The following is a 22,208-nucleotide window of genomic DNA, read 5'->3' as shown; positions in this document are numbered from 1 at the left end:
GTTCTGTAGAACTAGATTGTGTTCTGTAGAACTAGATTGTGTTCTGTAGAACTAGATTGTGTTCTGTAGAACTAGATTGTGTTCTGTAGAACTAGATTGTGTTCTGTGTTTATGTCACCAGGAGGCATCCAGGAGGTTCTCCATTCCCACCCCAGGACTGGAGAACCAACTGAAACAGGAGAACTTCATCCTGGGCAGCTCAACGTAAGTCTTGGAGGGATTCATTCGTTGATTTGATTGGTTAATTGATCAGTTGGGTGATTTGATTGGTTGAGTTAGTGACTTTTGATTCTTTTATTAGCCATTTAAAAAACATAAAATGTGTCTCCTTGATTCATAGCAATACAATACACAATGTAAGACAGGTAGCCTAGTGGTCAGAGCAGGTAGCCTAGTGGTTAGAGCAGGTAGCCTAGTGGTTAGTGCAGGTAGCCTAGTCGTTAGAGCAGGTTGCCTAGTGGTTAGCAGGTAGCCTAGTGGTTAGCAGGTAGCCTAGTGGTCAGAGCAGGTAGCCTAGTGGTTAGAGCAGGTTGCCTAGTGGTTAGAGCAGGTTGCCTAGTGGTTAGAGCAGGTTGCCTAGTGGTTAGAGCAGGTTGCCTAGTGGTTAGAGCAGGTTGCCTAGTGGTTAGAGCAGGTTGCCTAGTGGTTAGAGCAGGTTGCCTAGTGGTTAGAGCATGTAGCCTAGTGGTTAGAGCATGTAGCCTAGTGGTTAGAGCATGTAGCCTAGTGGTCAGAGCAGGTAGCCTAGTGGTCAGAGCAGGTAGCCTAGTGGTCAGAGCAGGTTGCTTAGTGGTTAGCAGGTAGCCTAGTGGTTAGAGCAGGTAGCCTAGTGGTTAGAGCAGGTAGCCTAGTGGTCAGAGCAGGTAGCCTAGTGGTTAGAGCAGGTAGCCTAGTGGTTAGAGCAGGTAGCCTAGTGGTTAGAGCAGGTAGCCTAGTGGTTAGAGCAGGTAGCCTAGTGGTTAGAGCAGGTAGCCTAGTGGTCAGAGCAGGTAGCCTAGTGGTTAGAGCATGTAGCCTAGTGGTCAGAGCAGGTAGCCTAGTGGTCAGAGCAGGTAGCCTAGTGGTCAGAGCAGGTAGCCTAGTGGTCAGAGCAGGTAGCCTAGTGGTCAGAGCAGGTAGCCTAGTGGTCAGAGCAGGTAGCCTAGTGGTCAGAGCAGGTAGCCTAGTGGTCAGAGCAGGTAGCCTAGTGGTCAGAGCAGGTAGCCTAGTGGTCAGAGCAGGTAGCCTAGTGGTCAGAGCAGGTAGCCTAGTGGTCAGAGCAGGTAGCCTAGTGGTTAGAGCAGGTAGCCTAGTGGTTAGGAGCAGGTAGCCTAGTGGTTAGAGCAGGTAGCCTAGTGGTTAGAGCAGGTAGCCTAGTGGTTAGAGCAGGTAGCCTAGTGGTTAGAGGCAGGTAGCCTAGTGGTTAGAGCAGGTAGCCTAGTGGTTAGAGCAGGTAGCCTATTGGTTAGAGGCAGGTAGCCTAGTGGTTAGAGGCAGGTAGCCTAGTGGTCAGAGCAGGTAGCCTAGTGGTCAGAGCAGGTAGCCTAGTGGTTAGAGGCAGGTAGCCTAGTGGTTAGAGGCAGGTAGCCTAGTGGTTAGAGGCAGGTAGCCTAGTGGTTAGAGGCAGGTAGCCTAGTGGTTAGAGCAGGTAGCCTAGTGGTTAGAGCAGGTAGCCTAGTGGTTAGAGGGGCGGTAAAAGCGCTGGGCCAGTAACTGAAAGGTTGCTTGATAAAGTCCCAGAGTTGACAAGGTAAAAATCTTGTCGTTCTGCCCCTGAACAAGGCAGTTAACCCCCTTCTGTTAACATGTTTATACATTACACAACCTTCTGTTTACAGACATCAACACCTTTCTAATCTGCCGGGATTTGAGTCTATGACAAGGTGACATTATGACATAGGACTCAGGTCAACAGTAGTGTATAGGGGGCAGGGTTCTATCTGGGACTTCCACAGTGTCGTTATGACATAGGACTCAGGTCAACAGTAGTGTGTAGGGGACAGGGTTCTATCTGGGACTTCCACAGTGTCATTATGACATAGGACTCAGGTCAACAGTAGAGTAGTGTGTAGGGGACAGGGTTCTGTCTGGGACTTCCACAGTGTCATTATGACATAGGACTCAGGTCAACAGTAGTGTAGTGTGTAGGGGACAGGGTTCTATCTGGGACTTCCACAGTGTCGTTATGACATAGGACTCAGGTCAACAGTAGTGTGTAGGGGACAGGGTTCTATCTGGGACTTCCTCAGTGTCATTATGACATAGGACTCAAGTCAACAGTAGTGTAGTGTGTAGGGGACAGGGTTCTATCTGGGACTTCCTCAGTGTCGTTATGAGTCTTGTGAGTCCTGCTGTCTTGTCTTCACAGCATGGACCAGGTGAAAGGAGTACTGACTCTACAGGGAGAAGCCCTGACTCAAGCTGTGAGTGTCTCCTTCCTCTGGTTCTAGACTGTTCTCTGTAAACATTCTCACCGGCAGTGTTTGACTGTGTTTTAGTAGAGAACATGTCACAATGTCAGGTTCTGTCTGTAATGTGTTTTAGTAGAGAACATGTCACAATGTCAGGTTCTGTCTGTAATGTGTTTTAGTAGAGAACATGTCACAATGTCAGGTTCTGTCTGTAATGTGTTTTAGTAGAGAACATGTCAGGTTCTGTCTGTAATGTGTTTTAGTAGAGAACATGTCAGGTTCTGTCTGTAATGTGTTTTAGTAGAGAACATGTCAGGTTCTGTCTGTAATGTGTTTTAGTAGAGAACATGTCAGGTTCTGTCTGTAATGTGTTTTAGTAGAGAACATGTCAGGTTCTGTCTGTAATGTGTTTTAGTAGAGAACATGTCAGGTTCTGTCTGTAATGTGTTTTAGTAGAGAACATGTCAGGTTCTGTCTGTAATGTGTTTTAGTAGAGAACATGTCACAATGTCAGGTTCTGTCTGTAATGTGTTTTAGTAGAGAACATGTCAGGTTCTGTCTGTAATGTGTTTTAGTAGAGAACATGTCAGGTTCTGTCTGTAATGTCAGGTTCTTTTAGTAGAGAACATGTCAGGTTCTGTCTGTAATGTGTTTTAGTAGAGAACATGTCAGGTTCTGTCTGTAATGTGTTTTAGTAGAGAACATGTCAGGTTCTGTCTGTAATGTGTTTTAGTAGAGAACATGTCAGGTTCTGTCTGTAATGTGTTTTAGTAGAGAACATGTCAGGTTCTGTCTGTAATGTGTTTTAGTAGAGAACATGTCAGGTTCTGTCTGTAATGTGTTTTAGTAGAGAACATGTCACAATGTCAGGTTCTGTCTGTAATGTGTTTTAGTAGAGAACATGTCACAATGTCAGGTTCTGTCTGTAATGTGTTTTAGTAGAGAACATGTCACAATGTCAGGTTCTGTCTGTAATGTGTTTTAGTAGAGAACATGTCACAATGTCAGGTTCTGTCTGTAATGTGTTTTAGTAGAGAACATGTCACAATGTCAGGTTCTGTCTGTAATGTGTTTTAGTAGAGAACATGTCAGGTTCTGTCTGTAATGTGTTTTAGTAGAGAACATGTGTTCTGTCTGTAATGTGTTTTAGTAGAGAACATGTCAGGTTCTGTCTGTAATGTGTTTTAGTAGAGAACATGTCAGGTTCTGTCTGTAATGTGTTTTAGTAGAGAACATGTCAGGTTCTGTCTGTAATGTGTTTTAGTAGAGAACATGTCAGGTTCTGTCTGTAATGTGTTTTAGTGGAGAACATGTCAGGTTCTGTCTGTAATGTGTTTTAGTGGAGAACATGTCAGGTTCTGTCTGTAATGTGTTTTAGTAGAGAACATGTCACAATGTCAGGTTCTGTCTGTAATGTGTTTTAGTAGAGAACATGTCACAATGTCAGGTTCTGTCTGTAATGTGTTTTAGTAGAGAACATGTCAGGTTCTGTCTGTAATGTGTTTTAGTAGAGAACATGTCACAATGTCAGGTTCTGTCTGTAATGTGTTTTAGTAGAGAACATGTCAGGTTCTGTCTGTAATGTGTTTTAGTAGAGAACATGTCAGGTTCTGTCTGTAATGTGTTTTAGTAGAGAACATGTCAGGTTCTGTCTGTAATGTGTTTTAGTAGAGAACATGTCAGGTTCTGTCTGTAATGTGTTTTAGTAGAGAACATGTCAGGTTCTGTCTGTAATGTGTTTTAGTGGAGAACATGTCAGGTTCTGTCTGTAATGTGTTTTAGTGGAGAACATGTCAGGTTCTGTCTGTAATGTGTTTTAGTGGAGAACATGTCAGGTTCTGTCTGTAATGTGTTTTAGTGGAGAACATGTCAGGTTCTGTCTGTAATGTGTTTTAGTAGAGAACATGTCAGGTTCTGTCCGTAATGTGTTTTAGTAGAGAACATGTCACAATGTCAGGTTCTGTCTGTAATGTGTTTTAGTAGAGAACATGTCAGGTTCTGTCTGTAATGTGTTTTAGTAGAGAACATGTCAGGTTCTGTCTGTAATGTGTTTTAGTAGAGAACATGTCAGGTTCTGTCTGTAATGTGTTTTAGTAGAGAACATGTCAGGTTCTGTCTGTAATGTGTTTTAGTAGAGAACATGTCACAATGTCAGGTTCTGTCTGTAATGTGTTTTAGTAGAGAACATGTCACAATGTCAGGTTCTGTCTGTAATGTGTTTTAGTAGAGAACATGTCAGGTTCTGTCTGTAATGTGTTTTAGTAGAGAACATGTCACAATGTCAGGTTCTGTCTGTAATGTGTTTTAGTAGAGAACATGTCAGGTTCTGTCTGTAATGTGTTTTAGTAGAGAACATGTCAGGTTCTGTCTGTAATGTGTTTTAGTAGAGAACATGTCACAATGTCAGGTTCTGTCTGTAATGTGTTTTAGTAGAGAACATGTCACAATGTCAGGTTCTGTCTGTAATGTGTTTTAGTAGAGAACATGTCAGGTTCTGTCTGTAATGTGTTTTAGTAGAGAACATGTCACAATGTCAGGTTCTGTCTGTAATGTGTTTTAGTAGAGAACATGTCACAATGTCAGGTTCTGTCTGTAATGTGTTTTAGTAGAGAACATGTCACAATGTCAGGTTCTGTCTGTAATGTGTTTTAGTAGAGAACATGTCACAATGTCAGGTTCTGTCTGTAATGTGTTTTAGTAGAGAGAACATGTCACAATGTCAGGTTCTGTCTGTAATGTGTTTTAGTAGAGAACATGTCACAATGTCAGGTTCTGTCTGTAATGTGTTTTAGTAGAGAACATGTCAGGTTCTGTCTGTAATGTGTTTTAGTAGAGAACATGTCACAATGTCAGGTTCTGTCTGTAATGTGTTTTAGTAGAGAACATGTCAGGTTCTGTCTGTAATGTGTTTTAGTAGAGAACATGTCAGGTTCTGTCTGTAATGTGTTTTAGTAGAGAACATGTCAGGTTCTGTCTGTAATGTGTTTTAGTAGAGAACATGTCAGGTTCTGTCTGTAATGTGTTTTAGTAGAGAACATGTCAGGTTCTGTCTGTAATGTGTTTTAGTGGAGAACATGTCAGGTTCTGTCTGTAATGTGTTTTAGTGGAGAACATGTCAGGTTCTGTCTGTAATGTGTTTTAGTAGAGAACATGTCAGGTTCTGTCTGTAATGTGTTTTAGTGGAGAACATGTCAGGTTCTGTCTGTAATGTGTTTTAGTAGAGAACATGTCAGGTTCTGTCTGTAATGTGTTTTAGTAGAGAACATGTCACAATGTCAGGTTCTGTCTGTAATGTGTTTTAGTAGAGAACATGTCACAATGTCAGGTTCTGTCTGTAATGTGTTTTAGTAGAGAACATGTCACAATGTCAGGTTCTGTCTGTAATGTGTTTTAGTAGAGAACATGTCACAATGTCAGGTTCTGTCTGTAATGTGTTTTAGTAGAGAACATGTCACAATGTCAGGTTCTGTCTGTAATGTGTTTTAGTAGAGAACATGTCACAATGTCAGGTTCTGTCTGTAATGTGTTTTAGTAGAGAACATGTCAGGTTCTGTCTGTAATGTGTTTTAGTAGAGAACATGTCACAATGTCAGGTTCTGTCTGTAATGTGTTTTAGTAGAGAACATGTCAGGTTCTGTCTGTAATGTGTTTTAGTAGAGAACATGTCAGGTTCTGTCTGTAATGTGTTTTAGTAGAGAACATGTCACTGTGTAATGTGTTTTAGTAGAGAACATGTCAGGTTCTGTCTGTAATGTGTTTTAGTAGAGAACATGTCAGGTTCTGTCTGTAATGTGTTTTAGTGGAGAACATGTCAGGTTCTGTCTGTAATGTGTTTTAGTAGAGAACATGTCAGGTTCTGTCTGTAATGTGTTTTAGTGGAGAACATGTCAGGTTCTGTCTGTAATGTGTTTTAGTAGAGAACATGTCAGGTTCTGTCTGTAATGTGTTTTAGTAGAGAACATGTCAGGTTCTGTCTGTAATGTGTTTTAGTAGAGAACATGTCAGGTTCTGTCTGTAATGTGTTTTAGTAGAGAACATGTCAGGTTCTGTCTGTAATGTGTTTTAGTAGAGAACATGTCAGGTTCTGTCTGTAATGTGTTTTAGTAGAGAACATGTCAGGTTCTGTCTGTAATGTGTTTTAGTAGAGAACATGTCAGGTTCTGTCTGTAATGTGTTTTAGTAGAGAACAATGTCAGGTTCTGTCTGTAATGTGTTTTAGTAGAGAACATGTCAGGTTCTGTCTGTAATGTGTTTTAGTAGAGAACATGTCAGGTTCTGTCTGTAATGTGTTTTGTAGAGAACAGGTTCTGTCTGTAATGTGTTTTAGTAGAGAACATGTCACAATGTCAGGTTCTGTCTGTAATGTGTTTTAGTAGAGAACATGTCAGGTTCTGTCAATGTCAGGTTCTGTCTGTAATGTGTTTTAGTAGAGAACATGTCACAATGTCAGGTTCTGTCTGTAATGTGTTTTAGTAGAGATGTCACAATGTCAGGTTCTGTCTGTAATGTGTTTTAGTAGAGAACATGTCACAATGTCAGGTTCTGTCTGTAATGTGTTTTAGTAGAGAACAATGTCAGGTTCTGTCTGTAATGTGTTTTAGTAGAGAACATGTCAGGTTCTGTCTGTAATGTGTTTTAGTAGAGAACATGTCACAATGTCAGGTTCTGTCTGTAATGTGTTTTAGTAGAGAACATGTCACAATGTCAGGTTCTGTCTGTAATGTGTTTTAGTAGAGAACATGTCAGGTTCTGTCTGTAATGTGTTTTAGTAGAGAACATGTCACAATGTCAGGTTCTGTCTGTAATGTGTTTTAGTAGAGAACATGTCAGGTTCTGTCTGTAATGTGTTTTAGTAGAGAACATGTCAGGTTCTGTCTGTAATGTGTTTTAGTAGAGAACATGTCACAATGTCAGGTTCTGTCTGTAATGTGTTTTAGTAGAGAACATGTCACAATGTCAGGTTCTGTCTGTAATGTGTTTTAGTAGAGAACATGTCAGGTTCTGTCTGTAATGTGTTTTAGTAGAGAACATGTCAGGTTCTGTCTGTAATGTGTTTTAGTAGAGAACATGTCACAATGTCAGGTTCTGTCTGTAATGTGTTTTAGTAGAGAACATGTCAGGTTCTGTCTGTAATGTGTTTTAGTAGAGAACATGTCACAATGTCAGGTTCTGTCTGTAATGTGTTTTAGTAGAGAACATGTCAGGTTCTGTCTGTAATGTGTTTTAGTAGAGAACATGTCACAATGTCAGGTTCTGTCTGTAATGTGTTTTAGTAGAGAACATGTCAGGTTCTGTCTGTAATGTGTTTTAGTAGAGAACATGTCACAATGTCAGGTTCTGTCTGTAATGTGTTTTAGTAGAGAACATGTCACAATGTCAGGTTCTGTCTGTAATGTGTTTTAGTAGAGAACATGTCAGGTTCTGTCTGTAATGTGTTTTAGTAGAGAACATGTCTCAATGTCAGGTTCTGTCTGTAATGTGTTTTAGTAGAGAACATGTCTCAATGTCAGGTTCTGTCTGTAATGTGTTTTAGTAGAGAACATGTCACAATGTCAGGTTCTGTCTGTAATGTGTTTTAGTAGAGAACATGTCACTGTAATGTGTTTTAGTGGAGAAATGTCAGGTTCTGTCTGTAATGTGTTTTAGTAGAGAACATGTCAGGTTCTGTCTGTAATGTGTTTTAGTAGAGAACATGTCAGGTTCTGTCTGTAATGTGTTTTAGTAGAGAACATGTCAACATGTCAGGTTCTGTCTGTAATGTGTTTTAGTAGAGAACATGTCACAATGTCAGGTTCTGTCTGTAATGTGTTTTAGTAGAGAACATGTCACAATGTCAGGTTCTGTCTGTAATGTGTTTTAGTAGAGAACATGTCAGGTTCTGTCTGTAATGTGTTTTAGTAGAGAACATGTCACAATGTCAGGTTCTGTCTGTAATGTGTTTTAGTAGAGAACATGTCAGGTTCTGTCTGTAATGTGTTTTAGTAGAGAACATGTCAGGTTCTGTCTGTAATGTGTTTTAGTAGAGAACATGTCACAATGTCAGGTTCTGTCTGTAATGTGTTTTAGTAGAGAACATGTCAGGTTCTGTCTGTAATGTGTTTTAGTAGAGAACATGTCAGGTTCTGTCTGTAATGTGTTTTAGTAGAGAACATGTCAGGTTCTGTCTGTAATGTGTTTTAGTAGAGAACATGTCAGGTTCTGTCTGTAATGTGTTTTAGTAGAGAACATGTCACAATCAGGTTCTGTCAGGTTCTGTCTGTAATGTGTTTTAGTAGAGAACATGTCAGGTTCTGTCTGTAATGTGTTTTAGTAGAGAACATGTCAGGTTCTGTCTGTAATGTGTTTTAGTAGAGAACATGTCACAATGTCAGGTTCTGTCTGTAATGTGTTTTAGTAGAGAACATGTCAGGTTCTGTCTGTAATGTGTTTTAGTAGAGAACATGTCAGGTTCTGTCTGTAATGTGTTTTAGTAGAGAACATGTCAGGTTCTGTCTGTAATGTGTTTTAGTAGAGAACATGTCAGGTTCTGTCTGTAATGTGTTTTAGTAGAGAACATGTCAGGTTCTGTCTGTAATGTGTTTTAGTAGAGAACATGTCAGGTCTGTCTGTCTGTCTGTAATGTGTTTTAGTAGAGAACATGTCACAATGTCAGGTTCTGTCTGTAATGTGTTTTAGTAGAGAACATGTCACAATGTCAGGTTCTGTCTGTAATGTGTTTTAGTAGAGAACATGTCAGGTTCTGTCTGTAATGTGTTTTAGTAGAGAACATGTCAGGTTCTGTCTGTAATGTGTTTTAGTAGAGAACATGTCACAATGTCAGGTTCTGTCTGTAATGTGTTTTAGTAGAGAACATGTCACAATGTCAGGTTCTGTCTGTAATGTGTTTTAGTAGAGAACATGTCAGGTTCTGTCTGTAATGTGTTTTAGTAGAGAACATGTCAGGTTCTGTCTGTAATGTGTTTTAGTAGAGAACATGTCAGGTTCTGTCTGTAATGTGTTTTAGTAGAGAACATGTCAGGTTCTGTCTGTAATGTGTTTTAGTAGAGAACATGTCAGGTTCTGTCTGTAATGTGTTTTAGTAGAGAACATGTCAGGTTCTGTCTGTAATGTGTTTTAGTAGAGAACATGTCAGGTTCTGTCTGTAATGTGTTTTAGTAGAGAACAACTGTAATGTGTTTTATAGAGAACATGTCACAATCAGGTTCTGTCTGTAATGTGTTTTAGTAGAGAACATGTCAGGTTCTGTCTGTAATGTGTTTTAGTAGAGAACATGTCAGGTTCTGTCTGTAATGTGTTTTAGTAGAGAACATGTCAGGTTCTGTCTGTAATGTGTTTTAGTAGAGAACATGTCACAATATCAGGTTCTGTCTGTAATGTGTTTTAGTAGAGAACATGTCACAATATCAGGTTCTGTCTGTAATGTGTTTTAGTAGAGAACATGTCAGGTTCTGTCTGTAATGTGTTTTAGTGGAGAACATGTCAGGTTCTGTCTGTAATGTGTTTTAGTAGAGAACATGTCAGGTTCTGTCTGTAATGTGTTTTAGTACAGAGAACATGTCACAATGTCAGGTTCTGTCTGTAATGTGTTTTAGTAGAGAACATGTCAGGTTCTGTCTGTAATGTGTTTTAGTAGAGAACATGTCAGGTTCTGTCTGTAATGTGTTTTAGTAGAGAACATGTCACAATGTCAGGTTCTGTCTGTAATGTGTTTTAGTAGAGAACATGTCAGGTTCTGTCTGTAATGTGTTTTAGTAGAGAACATGTCACAATGTCAGGTTCTGTCTGTAATGTGTTTTAGTAGAGAACATGTCAGGTTCTGTCTGTAATGTGTTTTAGTAGAGAACATGTCAGGTTCTGTCTGTAATGTGTTTTAGTAGAGAACATGTCAGGTTCTGTCTGTAATGTGTTTTAGTAGAGAACATGTCAGGTTCTGTCTGTAATGTGTTTTAGTAGAGAACATGTCACAATGTCAGGTTCTGTCTGTAATGTGTTTTAGTAGAGAACATGTCACAATGTCAGGTTCTGTCTGTAATGTGTTTTAGTAGAGAACATGTCAGGTTCTGTCTGTAATGTGTTTTAGTAGAGAACATGTCACAATGTCAGGTTCTGTCTGTAATGTGTTTTAGTAGAGAACATGTCAGGTTCTGTCTGTAATGTGTTTTAGTAGAGAACATGTCACAATGTCAGGTTCTGTCTGTAATGTGTTTTAGTAGAGAACATGTCAGGTTCTGTCTGTAATGTGTTTTAGTAGAGAACATGTCAATGTCAGGTTCTGTCTGTAATGTGTTTTAGTAGAGAACAATGTCAGGTTCTGTCTGTAATGTGTTTTAGTAGAGAACATGTCAGGTTCTGTCTGTAATGTGTTTTAGTAGAGTCACAATGTCAGGTTCTGTCTGTAATGTGTTTTAGTAGAGAACATGTCAGGTTCTGTCTGTAATGTGTTTTAGTAGAGAACATGTCAGGTTCTGTCTGTAATGTGTTTTAGTAGAGAACATGTCAGGTTCTGTCTGTAATGTGTTTTAGTAGAGAACATGTCAGGTTCTGTCTGTAATGTGTTTTAGTAGAGAACATGTCAGGTTCTGTCTGTAATGTGTTTTAGTAGAGAACATGTCAGGTTCTGTCTGTAATGTGTTTTAGTAGAGAACATGTCAGGTTCTGTCTGTAATGTGTTTTAGTAGAGAACATGTCAGGTTCTGTCATGTAGGTTCTGTCTGTAATGTGTTTTAGTAGAGAACATGTCAGGTTCTGTCTGTAATGTGTTTTAGTAGAGAACATGTCAGGTTCTGTCTGTAATGTGTTTTAGTAGAGAACATGTCAGGTTCTGTCTGTAATGTGTTTTAGTAGAGAACATGTCAGGTTCTGTCTGTAATGTGTTTTAGTAGAGAACATGTCACAATGTCAGGTTCTGTCTGTAATGTGTTTTAGTAGAGAACATGTCAGGTTCTGTCTGTAATGTGTTTTGTCAGGTTCTGTCTGTAATGTGTTTTAGTAGAGAACATGTCAGGTTCTGTCTGTAATGTGTTTTAGTAGAGAACATGTCACAATGTCAGGTTCTGTCTGTAATGTGTTTTAGTAGAGAACATGTCACAATGTCAGGTTCTGTCTGTAATGTGTTTTAGTAGAGAACATGTCAGGTTCTGTCTGTAATGTGTTTTAGTAGAGAACATGTCACAATGTCAGGTTCTGTCTGTAATGTGTTTTAGTAGAGAACATGTCACAATGTCAGGTTCTGTCTGTAATGTGTTTTAGTAGAGAACATGTCAGGTTCTGTCTGTAATGTGTTTTAGTAGAGAACATGTCACAATGTCAGGTTCTGTCTGTAATGTGTTTTAGTAGAGAACATGTCAGGTTCTGTCTGTAATGTGTTTTAGTAGAGAACATGTCAGGTTCTGTCTGTAATGTGTTTTAGTAGGAACAGTCACAATGTCAGGTTCTGTCTGTAATGTGTTTTAGTAGAGAACATGTCAGGTTCTGTCTGTAATGTGTTTTCAGAGAACATGTCAGGTTCTGTCTGTAATGTGTTTTAGTAGAGAACATGTCAGGTTCTGTCTGTAATGTGTTTTAGTAGAGAACATGTCAGGTTCTGTCTGTAATGTGTTTTAGTAGAGAACATGTCACAATGTCAGGTTCTGTCTGTAATGTGTTTTAGTAGAGAACATGTCATGTCAGGTTCTGTCTGTAATGTGTTTTAGTAGAGAACATGTCACAATGTCAGGTTCTGCCTGTAATGTGTTTTAGTAGAGAACATGTCACAATGTCAGGTTCTGTCTGTAATGTGTTTTAGTAGAGAACATGTCAGGTTCTGTCTGTAATGTGTTTTAGTAGAGAACATGTCACAATGTCAGGTTCTGTCTGTAATGTGTTTTAGTAGAGAACATGTCAGGTTCTGTCTGTAATGTGTTTTAGTAGAGAACATGTCAGGTTCTGTCTGTAATGTGTTTTAGTAGAGAACATGTCACAATGTCAGGTTCTGTCTGTAATGTGTTTTAGTAGAGAACATGTCAGGTTCTGTCTGTAATGTGTTTTAGTAGAGAACATGTCAGGTTCTGTCTGTAATGTGTTTTAGTAGAGAACATGTCAGGTTCTGTCTGTAATGTGTTTTAGTAGAGAACATGTCAGGTTCTGTCTGTAATGTGTTTTAGTAGAGAACATGTCACAATATCAGGTTCTGTCTGTAATGTGTTTTAGTAGAGAACATGTCACAATGTCAGGTTCTGTCTGTAATGTGTTTTAGTAGAGAACATGTCAGGTTCTGTCTGTAATGTGTTTTAGTAGAGAACATGTCACAATGTCAGGTTCTGTCTGTAATGTGTTTTAGTAGAGAACATGTCACAATGTCAGGTTCTGTCTGTAATGTGTTTTAGTAGAGAACATGTCAGGTTCTGTCTGTAATGTGTTTTAGTAGAGAACATGTCAGGTTCTGTCTGTAATGTGTTTTAGTAGAGAACATGTCAGGTTCTGTCTGTAATGTGTTTTAGTAGAGAACATGTCAGGTTCTGTCTGTAATGTGTTTTAGTAGAGAACATGTCAGGTTCTGTCTGTAATGTGTTTTAGTAGAGAACATGTCAGGTTCTGTCTGTAATGTGTTTTAGTAGAGAACATGTCAGGTTTTGTCTGTAATGTGTTTTAGTAGAGAGAACATGTCACAATGTCAGGTTCTGTCTGTAATGTGTTTTAGTAGAGAACATGTCACAATGTCAGGTTCTGTCTTTAATGTGTTTTAGTAGAGAACATGTCACAATGTCAGGTTCTGTCTGTAATGTGTTTTAGTAGAGAACATGTCAGGTTCTGTCTGTAATGTGTTTTAGTAGAGAACATGTCACAATATCAGGTTCTGTCTGTAATGTGTTTTAGTAGAGAACATGTCAGGTTCTGTCTGTAATGTGTTTTAGTAGAGAACATGTCAGGTTCTGTCTGTAATGTGTTTTAGTAGAGAACATGTCAGGTTCTGTCTGTAATGTGTTTTAGTAGAGAACATGTCAGGTTCTGTCTGTAATGTGTTTTAGTAGAGAACATGTCAGGTTCTGTCTGTAATGTGTTTTAGTAGAGAACATGTCACAATGTAAGGTTCTGTCTGTAATGTGTTTTAGTAGAGAACATGTCAGGTTCTGTCTGTAATGTGTTTTAGTAGAGAACATGTCAGGTTCTGTCTGTAATGTGTTTTAGTAGAGAACATGTCACAATATCAGGTTCTGTCTGTAATGTGTTTTAGTAGAGAACATGTCAGGTTCTGTCTGTAATGTGTTTTAGTAGAGAACATGTCAGGTTCTGTCTGTAATGTGTTTTAGTAGAGAACATGTCAGGTTCTGTCTGTAATGTGTTTTAGTAGAGAACATGTCACAATATCAGGTTCTGTCTGTAATGTGTTTTAGTAGAGAACATGTCACAATATCAGGTTCTGTCTGTAATGTGTTTTAGTAGAGAACATGTCAGGTTCTGTCTGTAATGTGTTTTAGTGGAGAACATGTCAGGTTCTGTCTGTAATGTGTTTTAGTAGAGAACATGTCAGGTTCTGTCTGTAATGTGTTTTAGTACAGAGAACATGTCACAATGTCAGGTTCTGTCTGTAATGTGTTTTAGTAGAGAACATGTCAGGTTCTGTCTGTAATGTGTTTTAGTAGAGAACATGTCAGGTTCTGTCTGTAATGTGTTTTAGTAGAGAACATGTCACAATGTCAGGTTCTGTCTGTAATGTGTTTTAGTAGAGAACATGTCAGGTTCTGTCTGTAATGTGTTTTAGTAGAGAACATGTCACAATGTCAGGTTCTGTCTGTAATGTGTTTTAGTAGAGAACATGTCAGGTTCTGTCTGTAATGTGTTTTAGTAGAGAACATGTCAGGTTCTGTCTGTAATGTGTTTTAGTAGAGAACATGTCAGGTTCTGTCTGTAATGTGTTTTAGTAGAGAACATGTCAGGTTCTGTCTGTAATGTGTTTTAGTAGAGAACATGTTACAATGTCAGGTTCTGTCTGTAATGTGTTTTAGTAGAGAACATGTCACAATGTCAGGTTCTGTCTGTAATGTGTTTTAGTAGAGAACATGTCAGGTTCTGTCTGTAATGTGTTTTAGTAGAGAACATGTCACAATGTCAGGTTCTGTCTGTAATGTGTTTTAGTAGAGAACATGTCAGGTTCTGTCTGTAATGTGTTTTAGTAGAGAACATGTCACAATATCAGGTTCTGTCTGTAATGTGTTTTAGTAGAGAACATGTCAGGTTCTGTCTGTAATGTGTTTTAGTAGAGAACATGTCACAATGTCAGGTTCTGTCTGTAATGTGTTTTAGTGGAGAGAACATGTTACAATGTCAGGTTCTGTCTGTAATGTGTTTTAGTAGAGAACATGTCAGGTTCTGTCTGTAATGTGTTTTAGTAGAGAACATGTCACAATGTCAGGTTCTGTCTGTAATGTGTTTTAGTAGAGAACATGTCAGGTTCTGTCATGTCAGGTTCTGTCTGTAATGTGTTTTAGTAGAGAACATGTCAGGTTCTGTCTGTAATGTGTTTTAGTAGAGAACATGTCAGGTTCTGTCTGTAATGTGTTTTAGTAGAGAACATGTCAGGTTCTGTCTGTAATGTGTTTTAGTAGAGAACATGTCAGGTTCTGTCTGTAATGTGTTTTAGTAGAGAACATGTCAGGTTCTGTCTGTAATGTGTTTTAGTAGAGAACATGTCAGGTTCTGTCTGTAATGTGTTTTAGTAGAGAACATGTCAGGTTCTGTCTGTAATGTGTTTTAGTAGAGAACATGTCAGGTTCTGTCTGTAATGTGTTTTAGTAGAGAACATGTCAGGTTCTGTCTGTAATGTGTTTTAGTAGAGAACATGTCAGGTTCTGTCTGTAATGTGTTTTAGTAGAGAACATGTCAGGTTCTGTCTGTAATGTGTTTTAGTAGAGAACATGTCAGGTTCTGTCTGTAATGTGTTTTAGTAGAGAACATGTCAGGTTCTGTCTGTAATGTGTTTTAGTAGAGAACATGTCACAATGTCAGGTTCTGTCTGTAATGTGTTTTAGTAGAGAACATGTCAGGTTCTGTCTGTAATGTGTTTTAGTAGAGAGAACATGTCACAATGTCAGGTTCTGTCTGTAATGTGTTTTAGTAGAGAACATGTCAGGTTTTGTCTGTAATGTGTTTTAGTAGAGAACATGTCAGGTTCTGTCTGTAATGTGTTTTAGTAGAGAACATGTCAGGTTCTGTCTGTAATGTGTTTTAGTAGAGAACATGTCAGGTTCTGTCTGTAATGTGTTTTAGTAGAGAACATGTCACAATGTCAGGTTCTGTCTGTAATGTGTTTTAGTAGAGAACATGTCAGGTTCTGTCTGTAATGTGTTTTAGTAGAGAACATGTCACAATATCAGGTTCTGTCTGTAATGTGTTTTAGTAGAGAACATGTCAGGTTCTGTCTGTAATGTGTTTTAGTAGAGAACATGTCAGGTTCTGTCTGTAATGTGTTTTAGTAGAGAACATGTCAGGTTCTGTCTGTAATGTGTTTTAGTAGAGAACATGTCACAATATCAGGTTCTGTCTGTAATGTGTTTTAGTAGAGAACATGTCAGGTTCTGTCTGTAATGTGTTTTAGTAGAGAACATGTCACAATGTCAGGTTCTGTCTGTAATGTGTTTTAGTAGAGAACATGTCAGGTTCTGTCTGTAATGTGTTTTAGTAGAGAACATGTCACAATGTCAGGTTCTGTCTGTAATGTGTTTTAGTAGAGAACATGTCAGGTTCTGTCTGTAATGTGTTTTAGTAGAGAACATGTCAGGTTCTGTCTGTAATGTGTTTTAGTAGAGAACATGTCAGGTTCTGTCTGTAATGTGTTTTAGTAGAGAACATGTTACAATGTCAGGTTCTGTCTGTAATGTGTTTTAGTAGAGAACATGTCACAATGTCAGGTTCTGTCTGTAATGTGTTTTAGTAGAGAACATGTCAGGTTCTGTCTGTAATGTGTTTTAGTAGAGAACATGTCACAATGTCAGGTTCTGTCTGTAATGTGTTTTAGTAGAGAACATGTCAGGTTCTGTCTGTAATGTGTTTTAGTAGAGAACATGTCACAATATCAGGTTCTGTCTGTAATGTGTTTTAGTAGAGAACATGTCACAATGTCAGGTTCTTTCTGTAATGTGTTTTAGTAGAGAACATGTCAGGTTCTGTCTGTAATGTGTTTTAGTAGAGAACATGTCAGGTTTTGTCTGTAATGTGTTTTAGTAGAGAGAACATGTCACAATGTCAGGTTCTGTCTGTAATGTGTTTTAGTAGAGAACATGTCACAATGTCAGGTTCTGTCTGTAATGTGTTTTAGTAGAGAACATGTCAGGTTCTGTCTGTAATGTGTTTTAGTAGAGAACATGTCAGGTTCTGTCTGTAATGTGTTTTAGTAGAGAACATGTCAGGTTCTGTCTGTAATGTGTTTTAGTAGAGAACATGTCAGGTTCTGTCTGTAATGTGTTTTAGTAGAGAACATGTCAGGTTCTGTCTGTAATGTGTTTTAGTAGAGAACATGTCAGGTTCTGTCTGTAATGTGTTTTAGTAGAGAACATGTCAGGTTCTGTCTGTAATGTGTTTTAGTAGAGAACATGTCAGGTTCTGTCTGTAATGTGTTTTAGTAGAGAACATGTCAGGTTCTGTCTGTAATGTGTTTTAGTAGAGAACATGTCAGGTTCTGTCTGTAATGTGTTTTAGTGGAGAGAACATGTTACAATGTCAGGTTCTGTCTGTAATGTGTTTTAGTAGAGAACATGTCAGGTTCTGTCTGTAATGTGTTTTAGTACAGAGAACATGTCACAATGTCAGGTTCTGTCTGTAATGTGTTTTAGTAGAGAACATGTCAGGTTCTGTCTGTAATGTGTTTTAGTAGAGAACATGTCAGGTTCTGTCTGTAATGTGTTTTAGTAGAGAACATGTCACAATGTCAGGTTCTGTCTGTAATGTGTTTTAGTAGAGAACATGTCAGGTTCTGTCTGTAATGTGTTTTAGTAGAGAACATGTCACAATGTCAGGTTCTGTCTGTAATGTGTTTTAGTAGAGAACATGTCAGGTTCTGTCTGTAATGTGTTTTAGTAGAGAACATGTCACAATGTCAGGTTCTGTCTGTAATGTGTTTTAGTGGAGAGAACATGTTACAATGTCAGGTTCTGTCTGTAATGTGTTTTAGTAGAGAACATGTCAGGTTCTGTCTGTAATGTGTTTTAGTAGAGAACATGTCACAATGTCAGGTTCTGTCTGTAATGTGTTTTAGTAGAGAACATGTCACAATGTCAGGTTCTGTCTGTAATGTGTTTTAGTAGAGAACATGTCAGGTTCTGTCTGTAATGTGTTTTAGTAGAGAACATGTCAGGTTCTGTCTGTAATGTGTTTTAGTAGAGAACATGTCAGGTTCTGTCTGTAATGTGTTTTAGTAGAGAACATGTCACAATGTCAGGTTCTGTCTGTAATGTGTTTTAGTAGAGAGAACATGTCAGGTTCTGTCTGTAATGTGTTTTAGTACAGAGAACATGTCACAATGGCAGGTTCTGTCTGTAATGTGTTTTAGTAGAGAACATGTCAGGTTCTGTCTGTAATGTGTTTTAGTAGAGAGAACATGTTACAATGTCAGGTTCTGTCTGTAATGTGTTTTAGTAGAGAACATGTCAGGTTCTGTCTGTAATGTGTTTTAGTAGAGAACATGTCACAATGTCAGGTTCTGTCTGTAATGTGTTTTAGTAGAGAACATGTCACAATGTCAGGTTCTGTCTGTAATGTGTTTTAGTAGAGAACATGTCAGGTTCTGTCTGTAATGTGTTTTAGTAGAGAACATGTCAGGTTCTGTCTGTAATGTGTTTTAGTAGAGAACATGTCAGGTTCTGTCTGTAATGTGTTTTAGTAGAGAACATGTCACAATGTCAGGTTCTGTCTGTAATGTGTTTTAGTAGAGAGAACATGTCAGGTTCTGTCTGTAATGTGTTTTAGTACAGAGAACATGTCACAATGTCAGGTTCTGTCTGTAATGTGTTTTAGTAGAGAACATGTCAGGTTCTGTCTGTAATGTGTTTTAGTGGAGAGAACATGTAACAATGTCAGGTTCTGTCTGTAATGTGTTTTAGTAGAGAACATGTCAGGTTCTGTCTGTAATGTGTTTTAGTAGAGAACATGTCACAATGTCAGGTTCTGTCTGTAATGTGTTTTAGTAGAGAGAACATGTAACAATGTCAGGTTCTGTCTGTAATGTGTTTTAGTAGAGAACATGTCACAATGTCAGGTTCTGTCTGTAATGTGTTTTAGTAGAGAACATGTCAGGTTCTGTCTGTAATGTGTTTTAGTAGAGAACATGTCAGGTTCTGTCTGTAATGTGTTTTAGTAGAGAACATGTCAGGTTCTGTCTGTAATGTGTTTTAGTAGAGAACATGTCAGGTTCTGTCTGTAATGTGTTTTAGTAGAGAACATGTTACAATGTCAGGTTCTGTCTGTAATGTGTTTTAGTAGAGAACATGTTACAATGTCAGGTTCTGTCTGTAATGTGTTTTAGTAGAGAACATGTCACAATGTCAGGTTCTGTCTGTAATGTGTTTTAGTACAGAGAACATGTCACAATGTCAGGTTCTGTCTGTAATGTGTTTTAGTGGAGAGAACATGTAACAATGTCAGGTTCTGTCTGTAATGTGTTTTAGTAGAGAACATGTCAGGTTCTGTCTGTAATGTGTTTTAGTAGAGAACATGTCAGGTTCTGTCTGTAATGTGTTTTAGTAGAGAACATGTCAGGTTCTGTCTGTAATGTGTTTTAGTAGAGAACATGTCACAATGTCAGGTTCTGTCTGTAATGTGTTTTAGTAGAGAACATGTCAGGTTCTGTCTGTAATGTGTTTTAGTAGAGAACATGTCACAATGTCAGGTTCTGTCTGTAATGTGTTTTAGTAGAGAACATGTCAGGTTCTGTCTGTAATGTGTTTTAGTAGAGAACATGTCAGGTTCTGTCTGTAATGTGTTTTAGTAGAGAACATGTCAGGTTCTGTCTGTAATGTGTTTTAGTAGAGAACATGTCAGGTTCTGTCTGTAATGTGTTTTAGTAGAGAACATGTCACAATGTCAGGTTCTGTCTGTAATGTGTTTTAGTGGAGAGAACATGTAACAATGTCAGGTTCTGTCTGTAATGTGTTTTAGTAGAGAACATGTCAGGTTCTGTCTGTAATGTGTTTTAGTAGAGAACATGTCAGGTTCTGTCTGTAATGTGTTTTAGTAGAGAACATGTCACAATGTCAGGTTCTGTCTGTAATGTGTTTTAGTAGAGAACATGTCAGGTTCTGTCTGTAATGTGTTTTAGTAGAGAACATGTCAGGTTCTGTCTGTAATGTGTTTTAGTAGAGAACATGTCAGGTTCTGTCTGTAATGTGTTTTAGTAGAGAACATGTCAGGTTCTGTCTGTAATGTGTTTTAGTAGAGAACATGTCACAATGTCAGGTTCTGTCTGTAATGTGTTTTAGTAGAGAACATGTCACAATGTCAGGTTCTGTCTGTAATGTGTTTTAGTAGAGAACATGTCAGGTTCTGTCTGTAATGTGTTTTAGTAGAGAACATGTCAGGTTCTGTCTGTAATGTGTTTTAGTAGAGAACATGTCAGGTTCTGTCTGTAATGTGTTTTAGTAGAGAGAACATGTCAGGTTCTGTCTGTAATGTGTTTTAGTAGAGAACATGTCAGGTTCTGTCTGTAATGTGTTTTAGTAGAGAACATGTCAGGTTCTGTCTGTAATGTGTTTTAGTAGAGAACATGTCAGGTTCTGTCTGTAATGTGTTTTAGTAGAGAACATGTCAGGTTCTGTCTGTAATGTGTTTTAGTAGAGAACATGTCAGGTTCTGTCTGTAATGTGTTTTAGTAGAGAACATGTCAGGTTCTGTCTGTAATGTGTTTTAGTAGAGAACATGTCAGGTTCTGTCTGTAATGTGTTTTAGTAGAGAACATGTCAGGTTCTGTCTGTAATGTGTTTTAGTAGAGAACATGTCAGGTTCTGTCTGTAATGTGTTTTAGTAGAGAACATGTCAGGTTCTGTCTGTAATGTGTTTTAGTAGAGAACATGTCAGGTTCTGTCTGTAATGTGTTTTAGTAGAGAACATGTCAGGTTCTGTCTGTAATGTGTTTTAGTAGAGAACATGTCAGGTTCTGTCTGTAATGTGTTTTAGTAGAGAACATGTCAGGTTCTGTCTGTAATGTGTTTTAGTAGAGAACATGTCAGGTTCTGTCTGTAATGTGTTTTAGTAGAGAACATGTCAGGTTCTGTCTGTAATGTGTTTTAGTGGAGAGAACATGTTACAATGTCAGGTTCTGTCTGTAATGTGTTTTAGTAGAGAACATGTCAGGTTCTGTCTGTAATGTGTTTTAGTACAGAGAACATGTCACAATGTCAGGTTCTGTCTGTAATGTGTTTTAGTAGAGAACATGTCACAATGTCAGGTTCTGTCTGTAATGTGTTTTAGTAGAGAACATGTCAGGTTCTGTCTGTAATGTGTTTTAGTAGAGAACATGTCAGGTTCTGTCTGTAATGTGTTTTAGTAGAGAACATGTCACAATGTCAGGTTCTGTCTGTAATGTGTTTTAGTGGAGAGAACATGTTACAATGTCAGGTTCTGTCTGTAATGTGTTTTAGTAGAGAACATGTCAGGTTCTGTCTGTAATGTGTTTTAGTAGAGAACATGTCACAATGTCAGGTTCTGTCTGTAATGTGTTTTAGTAGAGAACATGTCACAATGTCAGGTTCTGTCTGTAATGTGTTTTAGTAGAGAACATGTCAGGTTCTGTCTGTAATGTGTTTTAGTAGAGAACATGTCAGGTTCTGTCTGTAATGTGTTTTAGTAGAGAACATGTCAGGTTCTGTCTGTAATGTGTTTTAGTAGAGAGAACATGTCAGGTTCTGTCTGTAATGTGTTTTAGTAGAGAACATGTCAGGTTCTGTCTGTAATGTGTTTTAGTAGAGAACATGTCAGGTTCTGTCTGTAATGTGTTTTAGTAGAGAACATGTCAGGTTCTGTCTGTAATGTGTTTTAGTAGAGAACATGTCAGGTTCTGTCTGTAATGTGTTTTAGTAGAGAACATGTCAGGTTCTGTCTGTAATGTGTTTTAGTAGAGAACATGTCAGGTTCTGTCTGTAATGTGTTTTAGTAGAGAACATGTCAGGTTCTGTCTGTAATGTGTTTTAGTAGAGAACATGTCAGGTTCTGTCTGTAATGTGTTTTAGTAGAGAACATGTCAGGTTCTGTCTGTAATGTGTTTTAGTAGAGAACATGTCAGGTTCTGTCTGTAATGTGTTTTAGTAGAGAACATGTCAGGTTCTGTCTGTAATGTGTTTTAGTAGAGAACATGTCAGGTTCTGTCTGTAATGTGTTTTAGTAGAGAACATGTCAGGTTCTGTCTGTAATGTGTTTTAGTAGAGAACATGTCAGGTTCTGTCTGTAATGTGTTTTAGTAGAGAACATGTCAGGTTCTGTCTGTAATGTGTTTTAGTGGAGAGAACATGTTACAATGTCAGGTTCTGTCTGTAATGTGTTTTAGTAGAGAACATGTCAGGTTCTGTCTGTAATGTGTTTTAGTACAGAGAACATGTCACAATGTCAGGTTCTGTCTGTAATGTGTTTTAGTAGAGAACATGTCAGGTTCTGTCTGTAATGTGTTTTAGTAGAGAACATGTCACAATGTCAGGTTCTGTCTGTAATGTGTTTTAGTAGAGAACATGTCAGGTTCTGTCTGTAATGTGTTTTAGTAGAGAACATGTCAGGTTCTGTCTGTAATGTGTTTTAGTAGAGAACATGTCACAATGTCAGGTTCTGTCTGTAATGTGTTTTAGTGGAGAGAACATGTTACAA

The 22,208-nt window shown here is 38.3% G+C and overlaps 1 protein-coding gene across 4 annotated transcripts in view; it reads left to right on the top strand.

The window, feature by feature from the left end:
• rogdi (rogdi atypical leucine zipper) overlaps positions 1 to 22,208 on the top strand; it is a 42,664-nt gene that overhangs the window by 5,741 nt on the left and 14,715 nt on the right. For 3 of the 4 annotated variants that reach the window (XR_006836235.1, XR_006836236.1, XM_046336624.1), the window contains exons 3-5: positions 122 to 204; positions 1,818 to 1,862; positions 2,348 to 2,402. Coding sequence is in view for 2 of the 4 variants with exons in the window: in XM_046336624.1 (XP_046192580.1) it covers positions 122 to 204; positions 1,818 to 1,862; positions 2,348 to 2,402 (183 nt within the window). In the remaining 2 variants the exon portion in view is untranslated. The remainder of the gene's footprint in view (positions 1 to 121; positions 205 to 1,817; positions 1,863 to 2,347; positions 2,403 to 22,208) is intronic. The other variant, XM_046336625.1, reaches the window with a different exon arrangement.

The sequence above is a fragment of the Oncorhynchus gorbuscha genome, unplaced genomic scaffold (assembly GCF_021184085.1).
Source record: "Oncorhynchus gorbuscha isolate QuinsamMale2020 ecotype Even-year unplaced genomic scaffold, OgorEven_v1.0 Un_scaffold_1115, whole genome shotgun sequence".
In the NCBI taxonomy this organism is placed as follows: Eukaryota; Metazoa; Chordata; class Actinopteri; order Salmoniformes; family Salmonidae; genus Oncorhynchus; species Oncorhynchus gorbuscha.
This window is presented reverse-complemented; position numbering and strand designations above follow the sequence as displayed.